The sequence below is a fragment of the Ischnura elegans genome, chromosome 1 (assembly GCF_921293095.1).
Source record: "Ischnura elegans chromosome 1, ioIscEleg1.1, whole genome shotgun sequence".
Taxonomy (NCBI): domain Eukaryota; kingdom Metazoa; phylum Arthropoda; class Insecta; order Odonata; family Coenagrionidae; genus Ischnura; species Ischnura elegans.
Window position 1 is genome coordinate 32,279,065 of NC_060246.1, and position 27,315 is coordinate 32,306,379.

A 27,315-nucleotide genomic window follows, 5' to 3' on the forward strand; every position below is an offset into this window, starting at 1 on the left:
TGCGGGCGGTATTTCAAAGGCAGCGAACGCGAAGGAATGTGCCATTATGCCCCGATGACAAAAGTTAGCAGAATGTGGCCATAGAGCGAGGAATGCGCAGCGGGCGATGCAAGTCAAGAGGAGTTGGGGAGGGATGAATTGAAGGTGGTGGGGGTAGTGAACAACCTCCTCCCTCCTCAATGCTGCAAATGCGGTCACGGCTGACCACAAGGAGACGCTCTGTATCAGCCGGAGGGTATAAAACACCACCAAGACATCCAGCCCCCCATTCCAACGCCCGCTGTTGACTTTTTCACTTAACCTAACCCCTTACACGCCCATCCCCCACCCCACTACCCTTGCTGCTGCCTGCTGGTGACAATTGCCCACTTCAGATGACCACTGCGGTGGCCGTTCAGCATCTCTCAATGGCTCAAACGACACTTCTACGACTTCCCACGGAAGACGATTTAAGACCAGAGTTTTTTGTAGCATCCATTCTACAATGTGAGCAGAAGTCTACAGTAACGTTTAAAGAGTATTTGTGAGGGGTAATTATTGGGCCAGACGGGCCCGTATAACAAGAAAATGTCAACTGAAATTATCTACCGATCATACCAATTAAATCTAAAAGGCACTTTCAATTAGTGCGAAAGAAAAAAATTATCTCAATTACTATCTGAGCGGTTTTTGTAAGTTTCCCAAATTAATGGTTTTATTGCTACGATATTGTGGGCATCAAAATGAAATAAAGACAACTTCAGTTTCATTGGGTACTTTATAGCATCTTTCAATCGGCAACGAAATAAGTTGAAGAGAACTCGAATTTTTGGAGTCACAATTATCAGGCCCTCGCAACGTATATACCTATCTTGAAATCACCGCTCGATACAGCACTTTTAAATTGAATCTTACGGTATCCGTATCACCATAAAGAGAAAAACGAGCATTTAAATTACGGACACGAGCTTATTTAAATCCTAATTAAGGTCGAGTCAAAATTGAAGCAGTAGTCAAATAACAATTTCATGCTCTCAGAAGTAATGAAGGGATATAAAAAAACAAATGGTCCATGAAAAATGAAAATTGTCATTATTCATGCCAAGAATCGTTCAATAAGATTATTGCACACAGTTCCAACCGAAATAAAATATGCTGCATCATGAGCGCTACGAACTGGCCAATATAAGCGGTGAAGAAAAGAGTTTCAATAAGAACGTTACGGAAAAATACAGGCAAAAATATGAGTCGTCTCCATGAGGCTGACCAAAGTTTATCAAGTTTTACTGAAGGCCACAAAATGTTCACCCGGAACAAAAAGTTAAATTAAATTTTACTACAAATTAAATCCTAATTACCTAATTTATTACAATGTCATGCCACATGCACAAAAGGATAAAATGGCATATTTTCATTATTACATAATAAACTATATCAAAATATGTAACTTATTCATTTATCTTTTAAAAATAGTCCCACACAGCCGTCGAATGGAGGACTCTATTTCAAGCATACGTCTAAAAATTTAGCCACAGTAAAATATTAAAATAGATGAATCTCTGACAATGTTAAATGCAAACTAAAATGACAGTTCTTTTGACGGGGACACTATACAAAATACATAAGCAAGGTACATAAAAAGCTTTCAAAATGGCTATGAACCATGCTTTCGGCGAAAAATACAAAGAGCCGAATTGATCCGGAACATTTCCATTTGGTTACAATTAATGCAAAAGAAAATGGACAGAGACTTCTTATAAACATCTTTCGCCATGAAGTATACCTACTGGTGCAATCCAATAAATTCTTATACCCATACTATTCAATTGAAAGAATCATCGTACATATAACTAGATTCCCACCCCAAAATTTGCAATCGCATTCTTAGGATAGCATATTTTTTTCCAGAGGCTATGAGAAGTGCAAAGTAATAAGAACATTTGGTTCGCAAACCTTTCCAGCGGAATGCGTGAAAAAAGAAAGAGGCCAAGAACTTCCAGGAAAACTGATACTTATTCCGAGCATGCATAAGATTAAGGAGCTGCTCAAGGAGGAAAACCGAAAATACTCTCGCGACGCTAAATGGGTAGGATCGAGAAGAGGTAAACACAAGGCGAATGATTTACACGCCAATGCCAGTGTTCCCACGAAAACCGCGTGCAACGAGCGAAAGGGGATGACGCAGCCGTCGAAGCGGATCGCTTGGGCACATGAGGGCAAGCTTTGGTAAGAGACGACTAGTTAACCCGGCCTTACCTGCCTAAAAGGGCACGGGTCAAGGGAGCGCGTGGACAGGCGTGTGACACAAGCAGACTGTAAAACAGTGAAACAAATATGGAACGACCCCAGGTTCAGGTGGACAATTCAGATGTAGGTACACCACACTAAAAAAAATTAAAGCAAAGACAAAACTGACGCTAAAATGCACGACGATGAAGCGTAAGTACTGAAATTATTGTTCGACACCGCTTGAGTGACGATTATTTAACAAAATATCTCGTACTTTCACACTTTCGATTTTACCTGGACAAATTATCCTTTCCTCCTCAAATACGTCTTGGGCCATGAATGATTACACGTAGAGAGTAGTCAGAAGTGGATAGTTCTGATGAGAATGAGATAAAAGGAAAACCAACATTTTTTCTAATTGTACTTACTTTAAGCATTTAATTTTACTTTTGTAAAACTCGTTCACGAAGAATTGAAACTGCTACACTCTATTTAAAGACAAGTAAGCAAAAAGGCAGCTGATGTTACATCTGCCGAGAAAAAAAATAAAGCTCCGCCTTTGAGTCACAAAATGACTTGGCTAAGGAACGATGAAAGGATTCATTCATATACTTATGGTCCATGGCAATTAAACGCACGACGTACTGCTAGCCAAAATCACATAAATTACGTTCAGAGGACAAAGCTAAAAAAACAAGTCAATGGGATATTTTAACAACTGACCTTCGGCTTCACTATTGAGCCCGTACAAAACTATGTAAACTTCCGCAAATCGAGAAAAAAACTATTTTAGCTGCCCTAAAATACACATGTAAATTCCTATTCCAAAAGCGCATCTAAAAATGCTCACTCTACCCGATAAATACCTGTACTATGAAATAATTTAAACGAAGACATTATCTCACGACGCGTCGTCGCGACGATCTTGCATTAAAAAGTCATAAAAGACTCCATTCGCACTCCTTAAATTCAAAGGATCGAGATATTTCAAAACAACGCAGTTAAAGTCAACGAAATGAGCAGGTATTATTGCCGTTCACCAAGGTTAATACATTTTTCTTTCAAATTCAAATTAATTGGATAAATATTTACCTTCACTACGTCTTTGGATATCGTAGAAATTTTATCGATAAATATTTCAGGCTCAGTTATCGTCAAAATACTCTTTTATAGAGCCCAAGACTCTAATGCCAATGAAGAACTTTAGAGAATCGTCATAAGTGACACACAGAATACCAGTGGAATGTATATTTAAAGCCTCTACTAGGACCGAAGAAGAAAGCTGAATAGAGAATTCGGGTGAGTTTTTCCAGACGTCAGGGGCTTAGCACGTCAAGCATACACATTACTCCCTACGTAAGTCAAAGGTTAAACGGAAAGGTGGTGAGAGGCGGTGAGCTCACATATTGACTGACGAGTGGCATTGGAGCGAGGGGGAGCGGCTTGGGGCTGATTCACGGCTTCGAGGGAGGCATGGCAGGGGGAGACGACGGAGGGGAGTGGGCGGGAAGGGCACAAATACATGGAACGCGAAAAAAATCGCACCCGAAATTTTCGTTGGCTCTTTCACACGGGTTCGCAGAGGGCGATGAAGGTCGGTGAAGCAAAAGGAGCCGAGAGGGAGAAGTGGAACTGAACAACATGGGAGGAGATGATGGGTGGGAGGACGGAAGGTGGCGCCTAGGGGGTGATAGTCGCGAGAGAGAGAGAGGGAGAGAAAAGGGAACTGAGGAGGAGGGAGAGCAGAACGACTGAATCCGGGTTGACACACGGAGCGCATAGTGGCCCGAAAGGGAAAGGAGAAATGTGGGAAGCGGCACCTGAGCCCTAATCCCAAAACACGCTTCGGGACGAATAAAAACGTCCTCCTAGATCTGCGACATGGGAAAATTCGAACTTATAGGAGTGGAAGGCGCGCCACATTTCCACCATCACATCATTTTCACAGCTGATTAATTCAAGACAAATTCTACCACTGCGAAAACGACACAAACTGCCATGAAGACGAGCATGACGAGAAGGGAATGAGGTATAAGGAGATCATCATGATGAAACTAACTTCAGAGAGAAAATGGAATGGAAAGGCTCCACGGAAAAAATTGAGGGGTCGTTATACATGTTGGCATTCGCATAGAAAACAAAGATGAAGTGTTTGGTGCACAGAAATACTTGTTTATTGTTTTTAAATAAATATGATGGGTAGGGAAGGGGAAAGAGAAGTGGACGCCCACTTTATGGAAATACGCCCAGAATAAATCTTGCTAGCCAGCACGAAAATGTGGAAGAAATGCTCCCATGCGCATGGCAAAATTAACAGGCTTAACCACCAAAGCACCGCCAGGAAGACGGCAGGGTCTTTTCTTAATTAGATCAAAATATTTTTCATGACATATTGGCATACTGGTTACAGGAAATACGTGATTGTACGAGCCAAAAATATGTACGCAATGAATGCAGTGTAGAAATATTTCGTAAGAGGTTTGTGTTCTGCAGTTATCAATAACTCATAGGGAGAGACGATGAGAATAGGGGCTGAGTAAGAGAAGATGAATCATAATTACGTATGTTCATTGAGGGTCAAGACTGAAAAATTGTATTTTCGAAAATCCACTGAAAAACTACAACTACGGCTAGGTGTAACTACGCTAAATACTTATAGTTTATTTTTTTTCTTTCCTTTTCTTGACCTTGTTTAATATATAATATAGTATTTCTTGGAGTTTAGGTCATTTATAAAATAAGCTCCAGCCAACGTTTCGATTTATTTTTTAAATCATCTTCAGGGCTCTAAACTTTGAACATATTTATTGATTATATTTTCGAAAATCCACTGAAAAACTGCAACTACAGCTAGGTGTACCTACGCTAAATTTACTTATAGTTTATTTTTTTTCTTTTTTTTCTTTCCTTTTCTTGACCTTGTTTAATATAAAATATAGTATTTCTTGGAGTTTAAGTCATTTATAAAATAAGTGTCAGCCCACGTTTCAATAAATATATTCAAAGTTTAGAGCCCTGAAGATGATTTAAAAAATAAATCGAAACGTTGGCTGAAACTTACTTATAGTTTATTCATCAGAATATTCAAAATCCTTAGGGCAACAAAATAAAACGAAAAGAGCCTTCGCGAGCAGAAATTCACCCTCAAAAATCATGCGATAACCATCGGGGAGAAATATTTTCACGTACAAAGGGTGGGAAAGAACTGGGTAGACAATAAAAAGAGAAAGGATGGAGGCGAGGACAAAACGAAAGACTGGGTATGCACAGGAGGAAAGTGGCGGAGGGACAAGGCGGCGAAAGCGGGAGAAAGTGCAGTCGAGGAGGAAGAGAGGGCCGTGGGAATGATGCAAAACAAAAGAGCACTCAGATGATCCGCGCACGCCCACCCGAGATCGAGGGTGGGAGGAAAGAAAACCAGAGCACAAGGAGCAATGCGTTGGGAGGAGACGCTTGTGAATCTGGATGGATCACACAGAGCAGGCGAAAGTAATTAGGGAAGGAGATAGGTAGACCAGAAGAAATAACCTTTCGGAATAAAGAATAGTAAGAGTGAATCCATATTAGTATCTCAGCAAGTACTATGCAAAATAAATATAAGAACGGATGGAGATAAACTTCTCAAACGAATTTCAATTCAAGGCCGAAAAATAAAAAGAAAGCGGGCAGATGAATCCAGGAGATGCATGGACTAAAAGATCACCAAACCTTTGGAATAACAAGAAACTAATATATAAAACCAAGTTGTAAGAATAGGAATTTCAACACGTGAATGCCAGTGGCACACTTTAGAGGTAGGTTGTGACTTCATGCCGGAAGATGCAGAAAAAAACTTAAAAGCTGAAATCCGGAATAGAAAATCTTATTGCGAATCAAAATTATTCGAATCCCGTCGCAATAGTTTATCGTCCACATAACTTTAACATCGAAGACAGTTGCTGTCCAAAAAGAGACTAGAGAAGATGTTCGTTTACACATAACAACAGACCGTAAATTTACATATTGATGTAAACGCAATATAACACTAATGCCCGTACCAAAATTTCTTGTCGAATAACAAAATCACGTCTTCCGACTAATGAATATATTCTCAGGGGAGAAAAAGTAGCCAGAAGATCGGCAAAATCGGATCAGAAAAATTTAAGTACACAAAAATAAATAATTCGAAACAAAATGTCACCTAACTCGCAGAATGAACGATCTTTCAAACGACTAACAACTTGTTAGGAATTGCAACGTCCATAGTTTACACCAGTATTTTAAAATGATGTTTCTCAGGTCAAAAATATTACAAGTAACCAACCAATAGCCCGTGAAAACAATAAAAGTCATCTACAAGTACTGCAAATAAAATGAAATAAAAAATTTCTACTCTTAATTGCGAGGGGTTGGAGCAAGACGTGGAGCAAATATAAATAAACAAAACTACAGAAAATTTCAACAGGCTTTCCACTTTTAGTGGAAGAGCTTCGAATTCAGGAACATACTTAATATATTTCCCATTGAGATTTCCGAATTGAATCCATAACACAGGGGTTAGTAACAAGAGCCACGGCTATGGGATACAACTTACAACTTCTCAGAGAAGATTACGCAACAGGGTCCGGAAAAACGTCGCAAATCGATACTCGACGCCGAAAGAGTCACTCAACGAGAGAGGCCAGCGGGAGATTTTCGATCTCATGAATGACTACCACGAAGCTTCTCCTGTTCTAGTAGCGATTCGTGGAAACTACTCGTCGCTTGCCGGGCACCAAGAGTAGTCCGAGCCAAGGCGCGAAAAACACGCCCATGCTGCTGGCATGGCGTGCGCCACGCGCCGACTTCGCTGAAGATTGCCCTGCGACATCCCAAATTCTCCCTCGAGACGACGAGACAGGCCTTCTTGGCAAACGACTTGGAGGGACCGAAAATAGAAAAGTTTTTAGCCTAGGGGCGTAGTGCATTTCACAAGATGACGTTTGAACTTCCAGTAACTTAGAACGCGGATAATTCCGTCGACTGGAGATTGCCGAAGGATTTTCCAATCTACAGACAAACCTCAAGAATAGACTACATAATAGGAAGTGAAGCAGAACACAAATGGTAAACCGATTTCTTAACCCTAAAAAAAGAACCTAAAAATTCCTAAATGAATGGTACATACATGGAGACGGATATTCGGCAATGGAAATTTCTTACAGAATAACGTGTCCGCTTAGCATGATCAACACCTAGACCGATTTTACTTCCGCCAAAGCCAAACTTTACCAAATTTAACGAAGTAAGTAAGTTAAAAAAATAAAATTGGGCATTATCATTATTTCAACATATACTCATACATTCCACTTGATCCCGCAAGAAACCCAGGTAAATTATGTCCAGGCAAACCTTCCGATAAAGAATCAGAGACAATTGGTAAATTGGAAAACAAACTCGTACAGAAAATTCAGCTCACGAATTTCACCCAAGAAAACTTCCAAAAATACATCCAAAAGAGCACTAAGAGCCATATATTATATTAATATAATATTAAAAGATCGCAGGTTTCCCCAGGGAATGATATCCGCTACATTCTTTCAGATTTGGAACCGGGCATAAGGATTTTACCCTGTATCCAGTCGGAAAAGATTTTACGAAGAGTTGAAAAGTGTAAATAATCAGGATTTAAACAAATTCCGTACATTAGTAATTGTACTTCTGTCACCTTGGATCACGTATTGAAGTACCGAAGTGAAGAAAGACGCCTAAAATACGGATAAATGATAAGTCGGCTATGATTCAATTTAATATCATAAAAATATTCCGCTTTCATAAACCCACCTCGAGTTATTTGCTGAGAGCTATTCGCTCATTTCGCTACATGGCACCACAATTTTCTACTGACAATTAGTATATGAATGCAAAACAAGAAAAATTTCATGTTAGAGATTTCAAATGTGTTAAGTGTTGACTTTTGGATGTAGGTGCACACTCACTTCCCAAGTGAAGGTCGAATCTCAAATGATTTTTCAATGAAGTGAAGCATGTTTTCTTTTCCTCGGCGGGACAACCACTCCGGACTTCTCCGAAGTTGGCACGCCCCTCGAGAGATCTCTTCACTCTCTCAGACTCGATTGCTCACGCGAATGAATCATCAAAACAATTTTTTTCTGCCCGCTCAGCCGCGAAACACAAAACAAACGAGTAAATGTTTAACGAGTGATTTGCACAAGAGGGTGTTGGTGTCGACGGAGATTTTCCGCCCAAACAAAGTACACAGTCAACGCATAGAGCACGAAATGATCGAGAATTAGTAGAGCACATTCACAAACACAAGACAGGAAGGCCTTCCATCTAATGCAACTTTTGCGCATGACGGACTATCGGAAGGTGAAGGAGCATTTTCGGAAATTGGGCATAGCTGAGAGAATAATGACAAGTGAAGACAAAGGAATCTTAACGGCGAGATTCACAAAGAAGAGAGACAAAATAACGAGCAAAATAACAACGTGAAAGTGGGCAGGATAAAATAAACTCAAGGATGACGCCAAGCAGTAAATTAGATAAAAATAAAAGCAATAACGCATCGTAAGGAAAACAGGAAAGGTTCCACGAGAGGTAGTGGTAGGCATGTTTACGTTGATCGGTAGTGGCTGCGATTGCGACTATACACGGTAGATGGATGTTTGCACATAAAAGCAGTTCCATAGTTATCCCCATTCCCAAAAACTTAGGAAATTACATTTTTATCTACAAATTTAAATTTTCATCGATGTTGAATATTTAAACACTGAAACCTCACAAGGCAAAATCATATTTTGCTTTTGCACCCTTATTATGGGGTCAAAAGTCTTTTGAAAAATGGTCCAATTGAAACATTTGGCATAAATTCAACAAAACATAACACCATTTCTGATATGCGAGTCAAAATTCGTCTCAATTATGGAAAATGAAAGAATAAACTTTTTAGGTTCACTAATGTATATGAAAAAGCACGATCCGGGTTTCATGTCATTCATTTATTTTTATTTATAAACATTTCGTAGAGGAATGAAAAGATGAATCAGCGTAAGACTCAATCAGGGATTACTATCCCCTAAAACTCAGATTCTACGATAAATTTCACTCCGAACGTTACCAAGAACAGCAGATCCCACATAACGCAGTCTTACAGAAAATGTGTACGTGCTTTAAAAAAAATAGGAGAGTAGCAAGTTCAGGGCGGAGGAGTTAGTACTGTCTACCCTGTGAAATGAAACATCCTTCCCCACCCACCCGTCGAAAACAGGCAACCATGATTCGCCAAATGCTTTGCCAACTTGGCAAGGGCCATCCGAAGACACGTGACCAAGGTCCAGAGCCACCACCGGGGAACAACGCGACGCTCTCCCGAGGGAAGAGGACGATCGCCCTCCAACACCTCCCGCAGGCATCGGACAACAATGTGCGCCGTCCATTCTCTCTTCTCGCCCGGCTCAATCATATAGGTGTTCCTCTACGGGCCCAACCCTTCCGACACTTCACTCAGTCAACCTCCCTTCAAGACGTCCTCAAAGCATAAAGAGCCCCCCCTTGCACTGCGATGCGGGTCGACGGCAAACAAAATGAATTGGGCCACCCTGCCAAATAGTTTTCGGTAAGGGGAAACCGCCCACTACTCGCGTGGGAGTGGCGAGGATTCGGCAAAACAGTCCGCCCCTTCCCTCCTCCTCAAACCCCCCTCCCTCCCTTGGAGTCAACTGAGCGCGACTTCGGGAAAACCCACGGGTGACTCCCTCGCTCCTCCGCCCGCTCCTCGGGCGCGACTCCTCGCGGCGGTGCCGATGCGTGGCGCCTCGCGAGCGGATCTGGCGCTCCGCGGAACAAGCAAGGTTATTTTCCGATGTACCTCGAAGCACGAGACGACATAATTACTAAGATTTCGAGACGAAAATTAAATCGCGGGTGCGAATTTGGCTAGATTCACAGAAAACACGACTTCGACGCATCACATAAATATTTTTAAAAAGCTGCTAACGCAAAATCTGCGGGGTGTGGTGATGCCAATAAAGTTGACCCATTTCTAAGAGAGCACCAGTGAGCTCAAGCACCAATACCATAAAGTTAAATCATTTAATTATTAACCATAACAATAAATCAAAAGAGAAAGTATTTACACTAAAATGCGTTAAAAGAATGTAGGCAAAGTTGGTACTGGCCATTCAAATTGAATTACTATTCTTAAGATGTTCTACCTGCTTATCCAACTATCGGTAACAACAACATTCAATATACTTCACCGAATAATCACGATCAAAGAAGGTTCAGAATAAACCTGCTCTCTCAGTAAAATATCATTTAAAGTTTTCAAATACTTATTCATTAAATGGCCCTCCAAATTTTGCCTCGTTTTTCATCATAAATACGACAAAAGAACACAATGAAGTCTAAAATTTCAATCCTAAAAATGGTGAAATGGTAACTTTCAATCATTTGATATTCATATATAATTAATACTTCCCTCTGTTCATTCCCCAAAAAAACGGAGAAAACGAAAAATTGCCAGTAAAAACCAAATGAGATTATGACGAATTCAACCAAAACAACGACGAAGAACAATTGACTTTTCATCCTTCATTTTTTATGTAATTCCTAAAAGTTGGTTGCATAAAAAAAGCATTGGCCAGATGGTAAATCCAAACGCTGATGTCAACACATGAAAAACAGCGAAATACATTCACCTATTTCAACTAAATCTGCCTCTTAAACGGAAAATAATTATCAGAAACCACATTAGGGCTAATCTACCGATCATGGATGGAAGCTTATCAAGACGCAGCCTTGAAATGTCAGCTAACGACCACTCGTCAATTGAGGAGAGAGAATGACGGACGGTTTGGCATCCTTCCCGATGGCATCTTCATCCGTCGACCTTCCTAATGCTCACGCGTATGACAAAGGATAATCGGTGATTAACACTCTCAATGTCTCTTTCTTCCATCGCCTACAAATCAAGGTTCGAGAGACAACAGCCTAATTAAATGTTCTCACTTTCCTAGCTCCTCGATCAAAACTACATCAGATCAAAAATAAAGCTAAAGAAATTAATTGGTATTCATCATAAATCGCAACAGTAATATAAATATATTTTCAAGAGCGCACTTAATCTAAAACTTAAAAATTACTATTTTATCGGAAACAGGAGAATCTAACAAACCATTATACCTGTACCCACAATCTAACCCACAAACCGCCTCTATAGACGTGGGGCAGGAGGTGTCAAAAGACCACCCATTAACCAGTACATATGGTATAAGCCCAGCTGAGAATTTAATTCTTGTGCCGATTCCATAATAGGAATAAAATAAAGGAGGAATTCTGTAGATATAAGCGTAACTATAGAAAACCGTCCGATCAGACATTAAATAATGGGGCTTCCCAAACAGAAAAAATCTTGCCTGCCTTTTAGGCCTTAGGATGAATAAACTGAATCGTTTCGAAATGCATTTCATAAATCATTTCAACAGCAGTAGTCATTCTTTTGGAGCCTCAACTACTCACGCAAAAAACCTTCATCATCAAACACTAAGGGATTAAGGTTTCCGGTGAGAGAGGACCTCTGTCCGCGCTCACACAACCATTGGGAGTAATTAAGAAGTGAGATCCAGAAAAAATTGGGGCCCGTCTCGATATATCAATGCTCATTATGGTAGCACCACCCTATCTCAGAAGATATGGGCGAAAAAACTGTGGATGTGTGTACAGACAAGCTAACAAGGGGCAAATAAGACACATGAGGATACTAGGCACCAGCAGACCAAAAATAATGGATAGGAATTTTAAACTTCCCGTTGTTTGTCCTATTAGAGGTGGATCTTTAAAAAAATAACAACCAGAATCCTTAGAAGAACTCTGGCTTGATCATATTTATATGATTGCGTTTTTGATACTCAAAGTACGCTTACAAAGAACTTTATATATACGTGAGACATAAGGGAACTCAGGTTTGAGGTTTCTGTTCACTCACTATCCCCGTAAGTTGCTATTTCAAGTTATTGCATTAGTAGCCTTCATCTGAAAAATCTTTGAGACAAGAATAACGTCTCGTTATTTAAATATGACAGGAGGTTTCACAATACTCCGAATTGACTGCCTCGACAGCTAAATTTAAATTTCCTTTGTAGCACAAAACGAACATTATGAACTCTCCAAGACGAAATGAGTATTTCAAGGAGCTCACCACCTCATTACCTGGCATTTACCTAGTCGTGTTCTACATTCCTCCCTTTAAGTGGGGCGCTATAAACAACCTTCGAGGAAACAATTTTAAGGTTTTCATGTGAGGTAAACTAAAATGATGATTCGAAAGATTAATAGCTGAACACACACTTTGGCAAAAGAAAATATGCGAGTGGTACAACAGTTGCCATTGATTATTTTTAACTTTGAGTAAAAAATGTAAAAGCATTACGCTAAGGCTAACTTTGAACTGAACATGCAAAGAACAACGCAGGCATTTTAAGCCACAAAAATACTTAACACGAGGTATACAATAAAACAGTATTAAAGCGAAAAATTCATATTAACGGTTGCAATGCAGAACGACGCAATGGTGCATATAATTCTTGCGATTAATTTTTTATCCAAACGGTAACCACCAAAAATCAGTATGATAACGACAGAAAGGCACATAACGAGCACCACATGTCGCTAATGTCTCTATTCAATACGATGTTAAGCTTCTATATTCCACATTAAATTCCTGATCTCTGCAGAAAAATTAGTTCACCCAATGCTGAGGAGTCATGAAATTGCAAAAAGAACATTATTTTGAAATAATTGAGAAAATTTTACATTCCGTAAAATTCGCCATAATTAAAAAAAAGTAATGGCCATCCACACATATGAAAACTATTCTTCGCAACCAATTTCACGCAAGCCCATTTTCGAATGGGGAAGAAAAAACTATCAAAAGGAATAATGAAACGATATGATGACGTCAAGAATATTAATATCGACACCCTGACATAGTAATCAAGTTTTTCGGGAGCTTGGACGCTAGGCTGAGCAAAGACGGGTGACGGCTTGTCACGGACCGAATGTGGGCCAAGTAACGTAAGGTCGGGAACGGTCACGTAATGGTGGGCGCATAGGCGACCTTCCATTTGGAACGGAAGCCCAAATAGTCATCACATGAAAACTTCATTAGCTTGAATGAGATCATTACGAATACAGTGATAAGGTGACCCAATCGGCTTCGACTACAACAGCTCATTAATATACTGTTCTAAATAAGTAACTACGTCCTCCATTGAGAAAAAACAAGATTCGACGGTTTTATGGTCTGAACTTTCAATAGCATACGAAACACCAAGATGACGTCATGGCACTTAAAAAAATTTCGATTAATGAATAGCATTCGCAGCGACTTCTCCCGTCCATCTTCATCTTTATGCTTTAGATATATATTTCAAGATAAGACGTCTCTGAAGATTCCCAGAAAGAAAAATTATACTCGAATGTATTGGTAATCGTGTGGAAGTTAAAAAATAACTTTAGAAAATGAACCAGAAGACGTCCAAGATTTTCTCAAGAGGAATTTTAACCAGGAGCCATTAATGTCCTGAAATAAGCAAAATATTTTCCTTCATTGTTTTCATTTTTTGCACGAAGAAGGAATCACTTAAGTTACACCAGTCCAGTGAATAGGGAGGATAAAAGGCTTTCCTCAATTTGTAGTTTTTACGTTTCCAATGACTAGGACCAACACATTCGCATTTGGATGTCCCTGACGTGGGTCCTTGAGTTGACCACACTTGATATCCCTCCACCTACCTCATTAATTTGCGACAATCACATCATTGTGGTCATGATAATAACTCAGAGTATAGGAGTAATGCAGTTTATTCCGCAAGGTTAAGATAGGAATAAAATAATTGAAGAGAGAGAGGTTCCTTCTCCATGTTTCGCACAAATAGTGATACGTACAGAGCGATACTATTATTCTCATCGCTATAGAGAAAAAGAATACTTTAAGGAGCATCACTTCATACGTAAGAAACATCAATTTTTTTAATACTGTCTGTTCTACCTGGGAGTCTTCACGTCACATGTTTCCTCCAAAATTAAAAGAATACCCTAGTCAAACACTCAAGCAAAGCTTTACTCATGCTTGGGAGCAATACTGAAGGTGAATATCATATCATGAATTCCACGTGCAGCGATTTAAAAATCATAAATTTCGCTTTCAATCAAATCACAATTTCTGCACACAAATAGGATTGTATACAATGCAATTTAACTTCATAATCACAGACGATAGTCGTAAAGGACAGTAACTTAAGACAAAAGAATACCGAGGAAATGACTGCTTCGGCTACCTCGCATGACAATCAAGTCCAAAGCGAGTTTGGAAATTTCAATCATGAGACTTATAAGATAAAACCATGCTGTGTAACCATGCCATAACGAAAGAGTTAGAGTCTAGAATAAGGAATGCACGGCTTAGAGAAAAGCAGGAGGCATCAGTGAATGTGAAGGACTACCTGTGACCTACTAATACTAGTCGTCTGGCGATATATATGCACTATTCGTGTTAGGTCTGTCATTCATATTTCATTTCCACTTAAGCACGACCTTATCTAAGTCCACGGAGACGACTCATAAGGGACTTAATTTTTTAGCCGATGTTACAATTATTATTAATTTTTTATAAAATCGAAGTTGCTTTTAATAAAATTTAATTACCCGGAACAAGTCTCCGCTACACTTCAGCTCCAGATATTTTGTTTGACCTTCATAAAACTCAAAATAACAAAAGCTGGTCACAAGGACAAAAATAAGAACACTTAGGGGCTATCCGTTTTCCGATAATCTTCCAATTGACGGCAGCAATGACTCACGAGCCAATGAGCACACATCAGCATGAGTTACGGACGATGTAACTCCTTGGATAATCGTGGTGACAGCGAAGTGAACGACCAGAATTTCTGGTTACAATCACAGGAACTTATTCGAAGGGATGGTTTGGATCAATTCGTATCTGTTATGTCTTTTCTCACTAATCAATAGAGCAAATTGAAGAAGAATAAAGCATTGTTATTAATACATTGGAACCTGGATAATTCGAACTTCTTTAATTCGAAATATTCTTTAATTCGAATATATCTCTAGGTCCTTAGCATTTTGTATTCAAGCAATGCTAAAAAATCGTGGATAATTCCAAATTTATTTTGGATAACACAAATTTTTGGTGTGTCAAATCAAGGTATAAATTATAATCTGCGACTCAAAATAATTGTGAATCCATCGGAAAGTATGCTTTACTAACGCTATTTTCAAAAGGTTTGTGTTAGACAAAATGCATGCCAGCGTGGAGTCCGATGACTCACCCTTCCTTTAATTCGAGGAAATAGGCAAAAATATTATTCTTTTTTGAAAAACAGTAGGTTTTGTGTTATGGTTGCCAAACCAGGAGTTTAGTTTATTTTTCAATATTCTGTAAGTCAATCCTGAAGTACGTATTCGATGTTTTTAACCTCTTTGGTTATTATGATTCCAATGCAGTGTATTATGCTATGACATCTTGTCTAAACGTTTACGATTACGAGTTGAGTTGGTAGTGCTCAGCAGTTCAAATGTTGCTGAGGACATTTTAAGGTTAGAATAAAAATGCTACTTAACTTTACTTCGTAGTTTTTTGAAATAAATATTCCTGTTTTAAGGTTATTTTAATCTTGTTAATAGGCGTTAATAAAAGTATTTATATTTCAAAAGTTTCAATTTAATTAATAAAGAGTTTTGATTGGAAATATGAATTTTACTGTTTTGGACCTATTTATTAAGGACTTCTTTAATTCGAATTTAAGGATAATTCTAGTTTTTTAACTGGTCCCTTGATGTTCGAATTGTCCAAGTTCCACCGTATTAATAAAATTGGGAATTATAATATTTCCATTGAGTTTTATTTTGACACTATGCCTTTCATTGCAACAAACAACATTATCAAGTGTAAAATAAATCTCTTTCTGTATCTTCTGTAAGACTTAGGTTACAATTGATAATGTTGTTTGTTACAACGAGACGCGCAGTGAAAAAATAAAACCCAGAGGAAATATTTCAATGTCCAATTTTACTAATATTAAGAACTTCTACCACATCGTGCCTCATATCACACATGACATTGTTATTAAGTGTACGGTTAGAAACAGATTTAATTTAAAAAAATACTTAGAGCAACAAAAGGAATATCATTGAAAAGAATACTTTGAATGTGGATGGTTACAAAAAATTAGGTAGGAAACAGCCATGCGATACATGAAATCGGGTATAATATGAGCAGTTACACGTAAACTAAAAATGCGACTTGAACCTATGTTGCAAACATATCGATGGCAAAGTAAATATCATACTAATTAGGGAAGTTTCTCCACGTAATTTAGATACATTATCATTTAAATAATATCTTGGTTCACTAATAATTACAGGTATGCTGGTCCTCTTTATGATAAGTAGCATAGGAATAAGGAAAATTACAATTATTTTAGATGTTTCAATGAAAAAGATACACATATACGATATTAAGGGCCAGACCAACGAGGATAATTGAATTAACTCGGATAATATTCTCCAAAAACCGAGATATCACAACAATCGCGTTTCATCAGATACATTAACTCGGTTTTGGGCTGTTATCTCGGTTTATACTTTTACTGACGATATTCCTCCGTTCAAAGCTTATTATCCGAGTTAATCTGAGGGAAGATGTAACGTGGTATGGCGCGCATGCAGCTTCATCAGCTCTCGGAAAATACGAATGACAGCGATGAAGAATATCGACATTGTATTCGGAGACAACGTTCATTATGGATAAATGAGCGTGCAGATTATTTGAATATATATGGTAAAGTACATTTATTTACTCTTCCAAAAATGGCAAATGAAACTGTAAAGGCAGTTCTCGCTCTCATTGAAGAAGACGAATTTTACTCACAAGGGGAGTTGGGGGTTTCCAATGCCGTATATTTTATAGCATTCGGAATGGCGAATACATCTCTAAACTGGTAGTGGTTCTAATGAATGGGCCTTATTTTGGCTGTAATTAGTTAATTTTCATGCGGTACCTTTAACAAGCCTTATACAATAATAATGTGTAATGCTAAAATATCGCGGTGTTTTATAAGTCGGGCAGTTGGTATAGTGGTACCGTTGTCGACTCTCACCCATGGGGCCAGGGTTCGAGCCTTCGCTATAGCAACTTTTGCATAGCTTTTTTTGTCGTCTTCATTTTGATCATACGGCGACAAGCATATGAATAATTTTAATTGAAGCAAGCATAGGCATGAGGAAATTTTTTATCATCATAATGGGGTACGTGACCTCCACTTGTCAAAGCAATTTCACGTTTCTTTCTCTTAAACTTGAGCTTTTCCATGCCTATTCTCCTCTTGAGCCAATGATTTCGACAACTCTTGCCAAAATACGTTCGTATTCATAAATGTTACAAGCCTTCCTTTGAATTTTCTTACATATGTATACAAAAACCTTTAATCTCTGTTCTCTTCCTGAATTAATACCTATGTAACAGCATCGTTATCTTCGAAATCGCCATTTTACCAATGTGAGACGTATTGTAGTACAAAATAACCAAGAACTGTGTGTATTTAAATCTAGGAGTCTCGGTAAATTAAAAATTTTCATTTTTAAATAACGATGCATTAAACAAAGGTGCTTACAAGTTTTTTACCGCAATATTCTCGCATTCCTTGCTCTTGCCAAACGCGGTTCCCCTATTTGTTTTTTATTTAGTGTTTATTACCCGTGCGTGGTATTCGGTAAGGCAAATTAATAAATCCTTCCACGAAAACATAATATTTGAGCTTTTCTAACTCTCATTGTCAATATTAACACTGTTGCTGTTCATTTTCTCACTCTGTACTTGATTGTACATTTACCGGTTTATTAAAGCTGATTCCATGTCATACGGTTGCTTACCGTCATTTATTTTTTCCACGTCAGAGTTATGAAAAACGTACGAGCCAAACCATTTATTCTGATTATCTCGGTTTTTGAAAACTAAGATAAAACGTCGTTGGTGAAACGCGATCCTTATATTTCTGAGATAATAATTTTAACCGAGTTTTTGAAAACTTAGATCATAGAGAATATTATCCGTGTCGGTGAAACTGGGCCTTCGACTAACAATATAAGGAGAAATAACCAGCATTCTTACTCTTTACGAAATCGTCATTGCATACATAAACCCTGCATCATTTTTACGTTCCACAACAAGGCTGTCCGGTAAATGGCATGCAAAAACTTTTTATATTAGTATTAATCAGTGCAACATCCATGAATGAGTAACGCAACTGCCAGGGACCCTATATTTTTCCGAGGACGTTCCTCGCCGATACAGAATCAGGAATTACACAGTGCTGAAGTCCAAGATAGGATCTGATAGAGGGATAATTCCTTCACTGAGTGAGCAAAGACACCATTATCTATAATCTCAAATCAAGGACAAGTTCAACTATACGATACTCCTATCCTTGTTTCCAGACCCCTCTATGTTGTTAGGCTCAGATTTATCACCCAAACGATACAGCATAGCAACGATAGCCAATCAATATATGACAGAACTTGGCATATGTACAGCGAGATAAGGGTGCAGCTATGACAACTGACTTCGAAAACAAATGAGAAGTGGCTTTACTATCCCATCAAATTAGATAAACGCAACGACAAGTTCTTTATTTAATTCGAGTTATTACGAGTAACTAAGAATCCATTAGTGGTATTATTACAACATTATTAGAGGTATTAAATTGCATGGTAGTATTTACAACTGTGCATTCCAGCGACCTGGCCGATGGTTATTCTTTTATCTTCACCTAATTGTTCATAGGTACCCTGAAACAGGCTCTAAGAATACGTCGGAATCCCTTCGAAAATTTTCCGCCGGTGAAAAAAAACCCTTTCCCTGCTGGGCCGCCAGGCTCCCTTGGACATGGACAAACGCGGAGTCAAATTCGGAAGACCTGCTTCGACAAAAACCTCAATAATTAATGTCCCACCGAAAACGCGATTCCAGATGCTGTACTCGTGAATCCAAGACTCACCCCAACCAGCCAGTTAATGAAAGACATGGTTAAATTGGCGCATATCTTAGCGTTGCCGGTGTGAAGTGATTTTGGGGCGAAGAGGAAGCTTAGAATCAATATATTTTTTTACAGGAATCAATGGTACTAGATAAGCATTGTAAGTTGATCCCTATCTTGGCTCAGTAGGAATGACACTACAACGCTTCCCTCGACGAGCTAAAGGGGCGAGACGGAAGTTGCGCAATACGCGGCAGCACTTCATCATGGCGCACGTTCTCACCCCGCCACCCAAGCGCATACCACGCGCGGAAGATGCATGCCGGCCATACCGATCCCGCGGGAGGCAGAGGCGCATCACACATCGGCGGGCGGGAGAGCGCATCGAGGGCGGACAAGTATGCCGCGCGCGCGCGCGGAAGGCGACGATCGTCGCACTCGGAAGCGGCGAACGGCCGTATGGTAAACAAATGGGAGAGCGCGTGACGGGTTCATAAGTGAGAACACGGGAACTCGTTTGGTCATGCCAACATAACCCGACCGAGCACCCCCGTGCGTGTGGCAGGGCGAAAAAGAGAAATCTCGGCACACTTGGTGACCGAGAATCATAAGAGCGCGCGAGGAATGCGCGAGGCCGTCCGCCTGTTCCCCAAAGTTACTGACCGAGAGAGACGCGCGACTCTGTTTAACACCTGTGCCTCGAGAGAAGTGAGGCTTCCCATCCACTTTTCCATCGTCCAAAAGGAAACTAACAGCATATTGCCACGCATTCGAATTCAACCGAGAACTTCCTTGCACAGAGATGACATTTAAACGCAACTTGCTTTGCAGAGATTACGAGGACGTAATAAACATGTGGCTCGGCATGTCTGACCGTTAACGTCAAGGCGAGACGAGTGAAAATTGAGACTAAAAAACCAAGTAATTATGTTATTTAATCCTTTGAGAGAAAACAAGGCTCGACCTTAATGAAAAATAGCGACACACGTAAATCTGGGATGGAAAAAATTGACTATAAAATACGGGATAAAATGACACGATTCCGTAAATACTATTCGGATAAATTAAAAACAGAGTAAGCGAAACCCTGAGCACGCATTTACTCACGCATTTACTCTTCACATTGATTATTTATCTCACTTTAAACCTCTTCAACTACTTTCCAACCGCATGCAATATACCATTTTCTTAAATTCTGGCATTTCCAAATGTTTAGAAAAATTATTACCATGGCTTTATGGCTAAAAAAAAATTACTATGGCTTTTCTTTCAACCAGTGCCGTTATTTTATCACAAAAAAGGATTATTGAATGAAAATACATTTTTTAAAATTAAATCATACGCGCAATTCAAAAACTCTGCATTCCTTTTCCAAGTCTTTATTTAAGTTAAAATCAATTGAGCTACTAATATCATCGTATTAGTCTTGTGGATGCTACACTATGCAAGAATTGCCACAGGTAAAGAAAAAAATAACTGTCCTGAAGACGCAGGTACGGTAGAGAGGGTTAGAGGGTAACTTCAACAAAATAATATAGGGGAACAGGGCTACCCCCAACGCAAACTGAGGGGAAAAATCGCTAGTGGTTAAAACGAAACAATATAAGAGGGAATTTAGAAATAATTTATAATAAATATATTTAGATTTTTTCTACATCCAGTTTCATCAATATTCGAGGATTCAAAAACGTAGAGAAAACTCAAAATTAAGTTAAAGGCAAAAATCTTATGGATCAACCTGCCCTAATACTAATTTTTCAGAGAAGTTAAAAATCTTATTTTTTCGCAATTAATTTTAATTTACCTCTCGGAAGGGCTTTAGAAGTCCACTAGCCTTGGAAAATTAATATTACCCTGTTTATGGCAAGGAAGCTTAAGATAGTCCAAAATGGTCAGACCACTCTGTTGCGAGCAAAAAATGATTGCACGAGTAACAATGAATTCAAGCACAATAATGCAAATCACAACCGGACCCAAAATTTAAATGAAGAGTACATCGTGATTACTGACACCTCCAGCTTCCATAAATAAAAATATTTTACTCATTTTAAGCCATTATTACTAACCAGTTAGATGTAATGAACTGATTACCTCATGGAACTCAATACCATGAGTCGCTCAATATACCTAATTAACAATCCGTTACCGAAAAATCGCATGCAATCAATTTATATCATCGAAAAAAATCAAGGGTAGCAACAACAACAAATAAATCTGAAATAGCCTGAATCTAAGCCTTGGGTATGCATACTATGAAGGCCAGGCAATTGTAAATAAGGTAATAAAACTATTGGTAAGAAGTAGGAAACATGTTGTCAGGGATAAGATGGAAAATTTTCCCAAGGGAAAGAATGTCCCCGCTGGCATATTTTCTCTTGGATGTGGAATTAATTATGAGATCCGCTTGTGGCATCTGTGACACCAGGATAACGGGTGGTGCTGGAACAGGCAAGGTGTACTACTTACCCTAGGATGTTGGGGTGGGATAGCTGATTCATGAGCTGGACCTCACGCAGCATGTTCGGCCGGTTGGAGCGCATCAGGTTCATCTTGAGCACCATGACTTGTCCTGTGACTCGGTGGGTCACCTGAAAGCGGGAAAGAAAACTCACTTTAGAGGTATAATATGCATAAATTACCAAGTGTCTTCGGACTCAAAAGAGCACTACGGTTTCTTAAATATTGTGTCAAAAGTTCTGAGAACTTGAGTCAATAACATTTAATTTTTTTAAATTAGAACAGCCCAACGGTAGGTAGTGCTACCAACATAAGATACATGGGCTAAATATAATGAAGAGTTGATGCCTGAAATCGATGGCAGTCGTATGTCGTAGGATATAATTTGGAAAACTTATTTTTTCCTGTCCCGCGGATTTTCCACGGTGAATCTTTAGAGAGTAAACAACAATTTCACAACAATGAAGCATCCTTAGGACCAGCATATAACTCTTACTGTTGATACTCCACTGCACAGAAAGTAGAACACTACTCCATAATACTTAGAATAAACATTAGTATGTGTAATGCATGGTAGTTCCAAAACTATCATGACACCCGAAAGAAAGCCCAAACAAAGCTGCAAACATGATCATAGGAGGCTTCAGCCCGCATTAGCTTTTTCATCAGGATAACTAAAAAGTTGCAGAAGAATTTGAGTGGACTAATGCCGTCATTATAGATAATATTATTCAATGGTTTCTATCTATGTGGTCTACTGGTCAAGCGGTCAACTCAATAAAGCAAAACACTTTCAAATACACAAGAATTTGGTAAATTGAAAAAAAAATCCTCGATATCAATTACCCAGATTCCTGAAAATCAAAGAGGGGTACCCCCTAAGCAAACTGAGGGAACAGAAACGGCCAGCGACTAAAACGTGACAAACTGAACAACGGGAAGCGGCATGCTCATATTTATCGGTTTTCATGGCCAAATTCATAGGCCGTGAAAATAATTACAGCGCGAATAAATGAGAAAATGAGGGGAAAAATCCGGTAGTTGAGACCTTATTTAGGTCAGTACGATGTTCAGGTGTAGACACTTGAGGGCGTCTGGCTTAAATAAAAGACAGACGACCTCGTTGATCACCTGTCGTTTTCCGTTGAGGTTTTCCAGCTTTTTTAACGAAAAGCTGTGAACCCTATTCATAAGCGTGGACAAATATATCATGAGTGGAGAACACGGACTTCTACTGATTGTGCTTTGGTTCTCTAGAGACTATATAGGCAATGTCAACTCACTAAAAATGACCATCTGACCTGAACTAAGGGCGGCTAGTTGAGTTACAGCTTTCATATCATTCATAGATTGAAGTACACAAGCTATACACTGATGGAAAATCCAGAACGAGGTCCGCAATAAACAGTAGTCTCGGAGAGTTTGATAAATAACTTGGGATTTCTGAGGGGCGATTGTGTATCTAATTATTCGGCATAATTAGGAAATTTTCTTGAAAGACAAAACTGATATCCGTTCTAGCCATTATTAATAGTATTTCTAAAGACTATCGCTAGTTCCCTGGTTGTGGAAATGGAGACCGGAAACCTTATATGTTAGTAAGAGAAAGCAAGCAACGTATATAAGGTACCTCCCCAATAAGAAGCGATGAAAATTTAGGTTTTAAGCCTTGAAACTGATGAAAAACTGCTTTTAAAATCATCTTTCACAACAACAGCTTCATTTTTCTCTAATGCCCATACTAGACAGTAAACAAGAGAAAAACAGTTATAACCTTTCAATATTAAGGCCTCCATTTCCTGTTTTGTGATGGAAACGAAATTATTTCTCCAATTGAATACATCAAATGAAATACATACAGTGCAAGAATAAGGGAGAAATGGAAAATTTTAGCCGAGGCTTAAATAACATATTTCTACAAAAATCATGCCAAAAGACTCGACGATTTTACGGGGAGAGAGATCCCCTCGTTGAAACACTGATCTTCGATTTCACAAAGTATAGCAGAACGTATTTAAACCTCGCCAGGTTCCAAAACTGCGATGAAAAATGTGCAAACAACACGAATTGTTAGCCTAAGCAATGGAAGAAAACGGAAATAATTACATTCCGACGCGGCACAGAATTCGAAAACAAGAGTTGTAGCTTCTCAAACAAGAAAATTCCGGAGTTTGACCGATACTTTAAACAATATAATGACGCAGAGAGCGTGAGAAGAAGCAGTATCACCGTAAACAACTCTCCTTGTCCCGTAAAATATCCCCAGCGGCGATGGATGTAAACACGAAAAAAAATAGATTCGAAAAACATAGCCGCTAACATCAACAGCCGTCGACTTAAGGAAGGTATAATTAAGGTGACGTAGCACAGGAAGCAACGTGATTACGGCATTAGAGATCGTCCTCCTCATCTTCGACCGAAAGGAGGAGGCGGGAGTGTGATCTTTCGCTTTTTTTATCATTTTTTTCCATTACAATGCGTCGTCGTCGCTGCAGGAAAGAAAACACCACCGGAACCAGTTACACGACCGAGAGATGGGAGAGAGAGAGATAGATGTGGGAGGCGCTTCGCGGAAAGAAAAACGAGAGAGGTGGACGACCGACCTTCCCTTGAGGCCTCCTCTCCCACCTGACGGAGAGAATCATCGCCCCACGAAGAGTGCACCGGAGGAGGAGAGGCTGGAAATGGAGAAAGCAGCAGAAGCCGCCTCCTCCTGCACAAACACACACGACCGCGAGCGCACGTGAACGGTTAGAATTATAAAAAAAAGTAACGCGAGAAGAGTTCTCTGGCGCGAATGACTGACGCTCTCATTACGTGTCCCTCTTACCTCTCAGCCTCAACCCCTCCTCGATGTCGCCCGAAGGGATCTTTTCCCACGAGCCGACTCCATTACGATATGTTATCTGCGATGATGCGAGGGGGGCCTTAGGTGACGCGATCGTCTGCCAACACACTTATATGAGGACGAGGATATCAGCTGTCAGTTCACCCGTGGGCGCAGAAGGGATGGCTTATGGGGGTAACGGCAGTCCATGAGAGAAAAAAGGGAAGAAATATTTTTTTCATCAATATTCTAGGTAAACAGCCGGAGAGCGCAGATAAAAACCACTCCACCAAAGAAAAGATATGGCCGCAATGAAAAATCCCCTCAATGGTCACTGAGGTCGCACTCTATGCGCAACACGGCCCGTGTGAGTACTTGCAGGGTTCAATCTCTGCAGTAGGTCAAGAATCATGCTACAACCGCTTTTCTTTTTCTTCTTTTTGCAATTCTTTTTGCTCAAATATTTGTTTTTGGCGTACGTTTGCACAGGTACTTGTTCATACTGATAGCTATAATGACATTTTTAAAGCACGTACTACTTACGTAATACTTAGCACATGATAATTAACCACGAAAAAAACAAATTGAAGATAGAAGTATAGCAATTAGTTTAAATAAAACTGAATAATATAATTACAAAAAATATTATCACTAGCGCAAATCACAAATTTCCATGGCGCAAACAGCTGTGCAATCTACGCATTTTGGTGAAGTATTAACATGGATGCAGTAGGTTTGACGAAGCAGCGCTGGAAATAAATAGACGAAACAGTAGACCAATACAACATAGAAATGCAGGGAATTAAAAATTTAAAAAGCTGAAACTTCAGGATTTTCGTTAGATTTGATTGGATTCGATTTTTATTTAAATAAACTGAAATTTTACAGAAAAATAGCACTAAAATGAGCATCCTAATAAAAGCGAGCCACAATCTTGGTTATATCACAAATAAAATCCAAAATTAATAAAACTGAAATATAATAATAATCGATTAGATTAATATCAAAAGGCAGTGAGTAAAATAAATTGAATACTCTCGAAAGCTTATACTTAAAGGCACTCGATAGCAGTTTTCTTCAAAAGACATCCCAAGGACAAAGCATTTACCCTCAGGCATGTAAGTATATACTACAGGTATTTCTTAATATTAGCAACAGTAGGAGAGGCAAAATCGATAGGGGAATGACCTAAGTGCCTTGAAGATAAAAGGCGAAAGGAAAGACAAGGCCGCTTACCCGAACGCAAGGTGATAGTGAATCCAACAGTAAAATCATCACTCATACAGCGCATCGAGAGAGTGTATCATTTCTCTTCAGTTATTACATCCATTTTTTTCTAAGAGTGCAAAGCAACAAAATATAAGAGGAAATAAATAAAACATGTCAATGATATTCCCACCACTTATTCGGATACTCATAGTTTAAAAAAATATATTCTCACAACACTGAGATCAGGAATGCGCTAAATACATATTAGGCATCGCAAAATCCCGCTTCCAATGAGAGTTGACGCCAGGCTACCTCCGAACTACGGATAGTGCATCAAATACCACCCCTCTAATAAATGTAATCACCCCATGTCATCTAGGCTCCATATTCAAAGTCCTCCCTGCCCGAGAAAACACTTTACAGCCATTGCTGTATCAGACCCAATTTCTACCGATTCTTTAGACGTTGATTGATTAGATCTTTTATAATTAGTGCGTCGCCAACTCCATGGCTCCATTTATTTGATTGTTTCTCCACCCCAGCAGCTAGCGAAACAATAATAAAACTCACATGATCCGAAAGTTTTATTAACCATCCATTATTGCAGCAGGGCTTCTTATAGCGCCTACATAATGGAGCTGCTTCATTAACACACTGAGTACACAATGAGCGAGCGGATTTGCCCCACCACGTGGTTGAAAATCCGACGCGACGGTGAGACATTACCGTCGAGGGGGAAACGACAAGGTAAACAACCACGCCTTCTGTGCACACGGATGTCTGAATCCTCCTTAGAATTATCTCCCCCCCACAACATTTGTTTTCACTCAAGAGATTCATCTATCAAGCGTTTCCATGAGAGAGATGTGAAAGTAAATTCTCTCTCCAATTCTGAGGGTAATCTCTACCACGAGCACTTGATTCGTATTTTCACGGCTACGCAAACAAAGACTCCCCGCCAGCAAAATTTCGAGCACGCGATGATGAAGGCAAGCGACAGGAATGGGATATGTCATGCTCAGTCATGGGTTCGACGCGCATGAATGCACAAAAGTTGACTGGAGATAACACGTTCGGAGGTCAACGATATTTGAATAATTTCGTTGACTTTAAAGTACACAATAGGCAGGGCGGGACAGCCACAGCAACTTGGCGTAACTTGGCTAATTATGGCACAGAACAATAAGATCTATACCCAACCAATCACAATTCTGATCCACCATAAATTTTTAATAAGATTATTGAGTCCTTTCGATGGCATCGAGGAGCGTGAAGAAGAAAAAAAAAGAAATGGCTCGAATACACATAAAAATGGAGCTTTTTATGAAATAATGGCACGCCAAATCGAGTTACGCCGTTTCAAGATCAGACCAATCAAGATCTCCAATTCTCAGCTCCCTAAGTCACACCAAGTAACGTCGAGTTATTGTGAGCACGGGTATGGGCCGGGATAATCGGCAAGACGACGACGCGATGTGGAAAAGGAGCAGGCGTCTGAAGCGCACAGAGGCGAAAGGGGTGAAGGGCAAGCAGACGGGAGATCAAACGGAGTGAAAACGCTGTTTCGGAACAACCGGA

General features: G+C 39.4%; 1 protein-coding gene across 1 annotated transcript in view; it reads right to left on the reverse strand.

The window, feature by feature from the left end:
• The window catches only part of LOC124158182, a 194,421-nt gene that overhangs the window by 55,084 nt on the left and 112,022 nt on the right, over positions 1–27,315 (reverse strand). Inside the window, exon 2 of the mRNA XM_046533372.1 lies at positions 21,711–21,832. Coding sequence (XP_046389328.1) covers positions 21,711–21,832 — 122 coding nt within the window. The remainder of the gene's footprint in view (positions 1–21,710; positions 21,833–27,315) is intronic.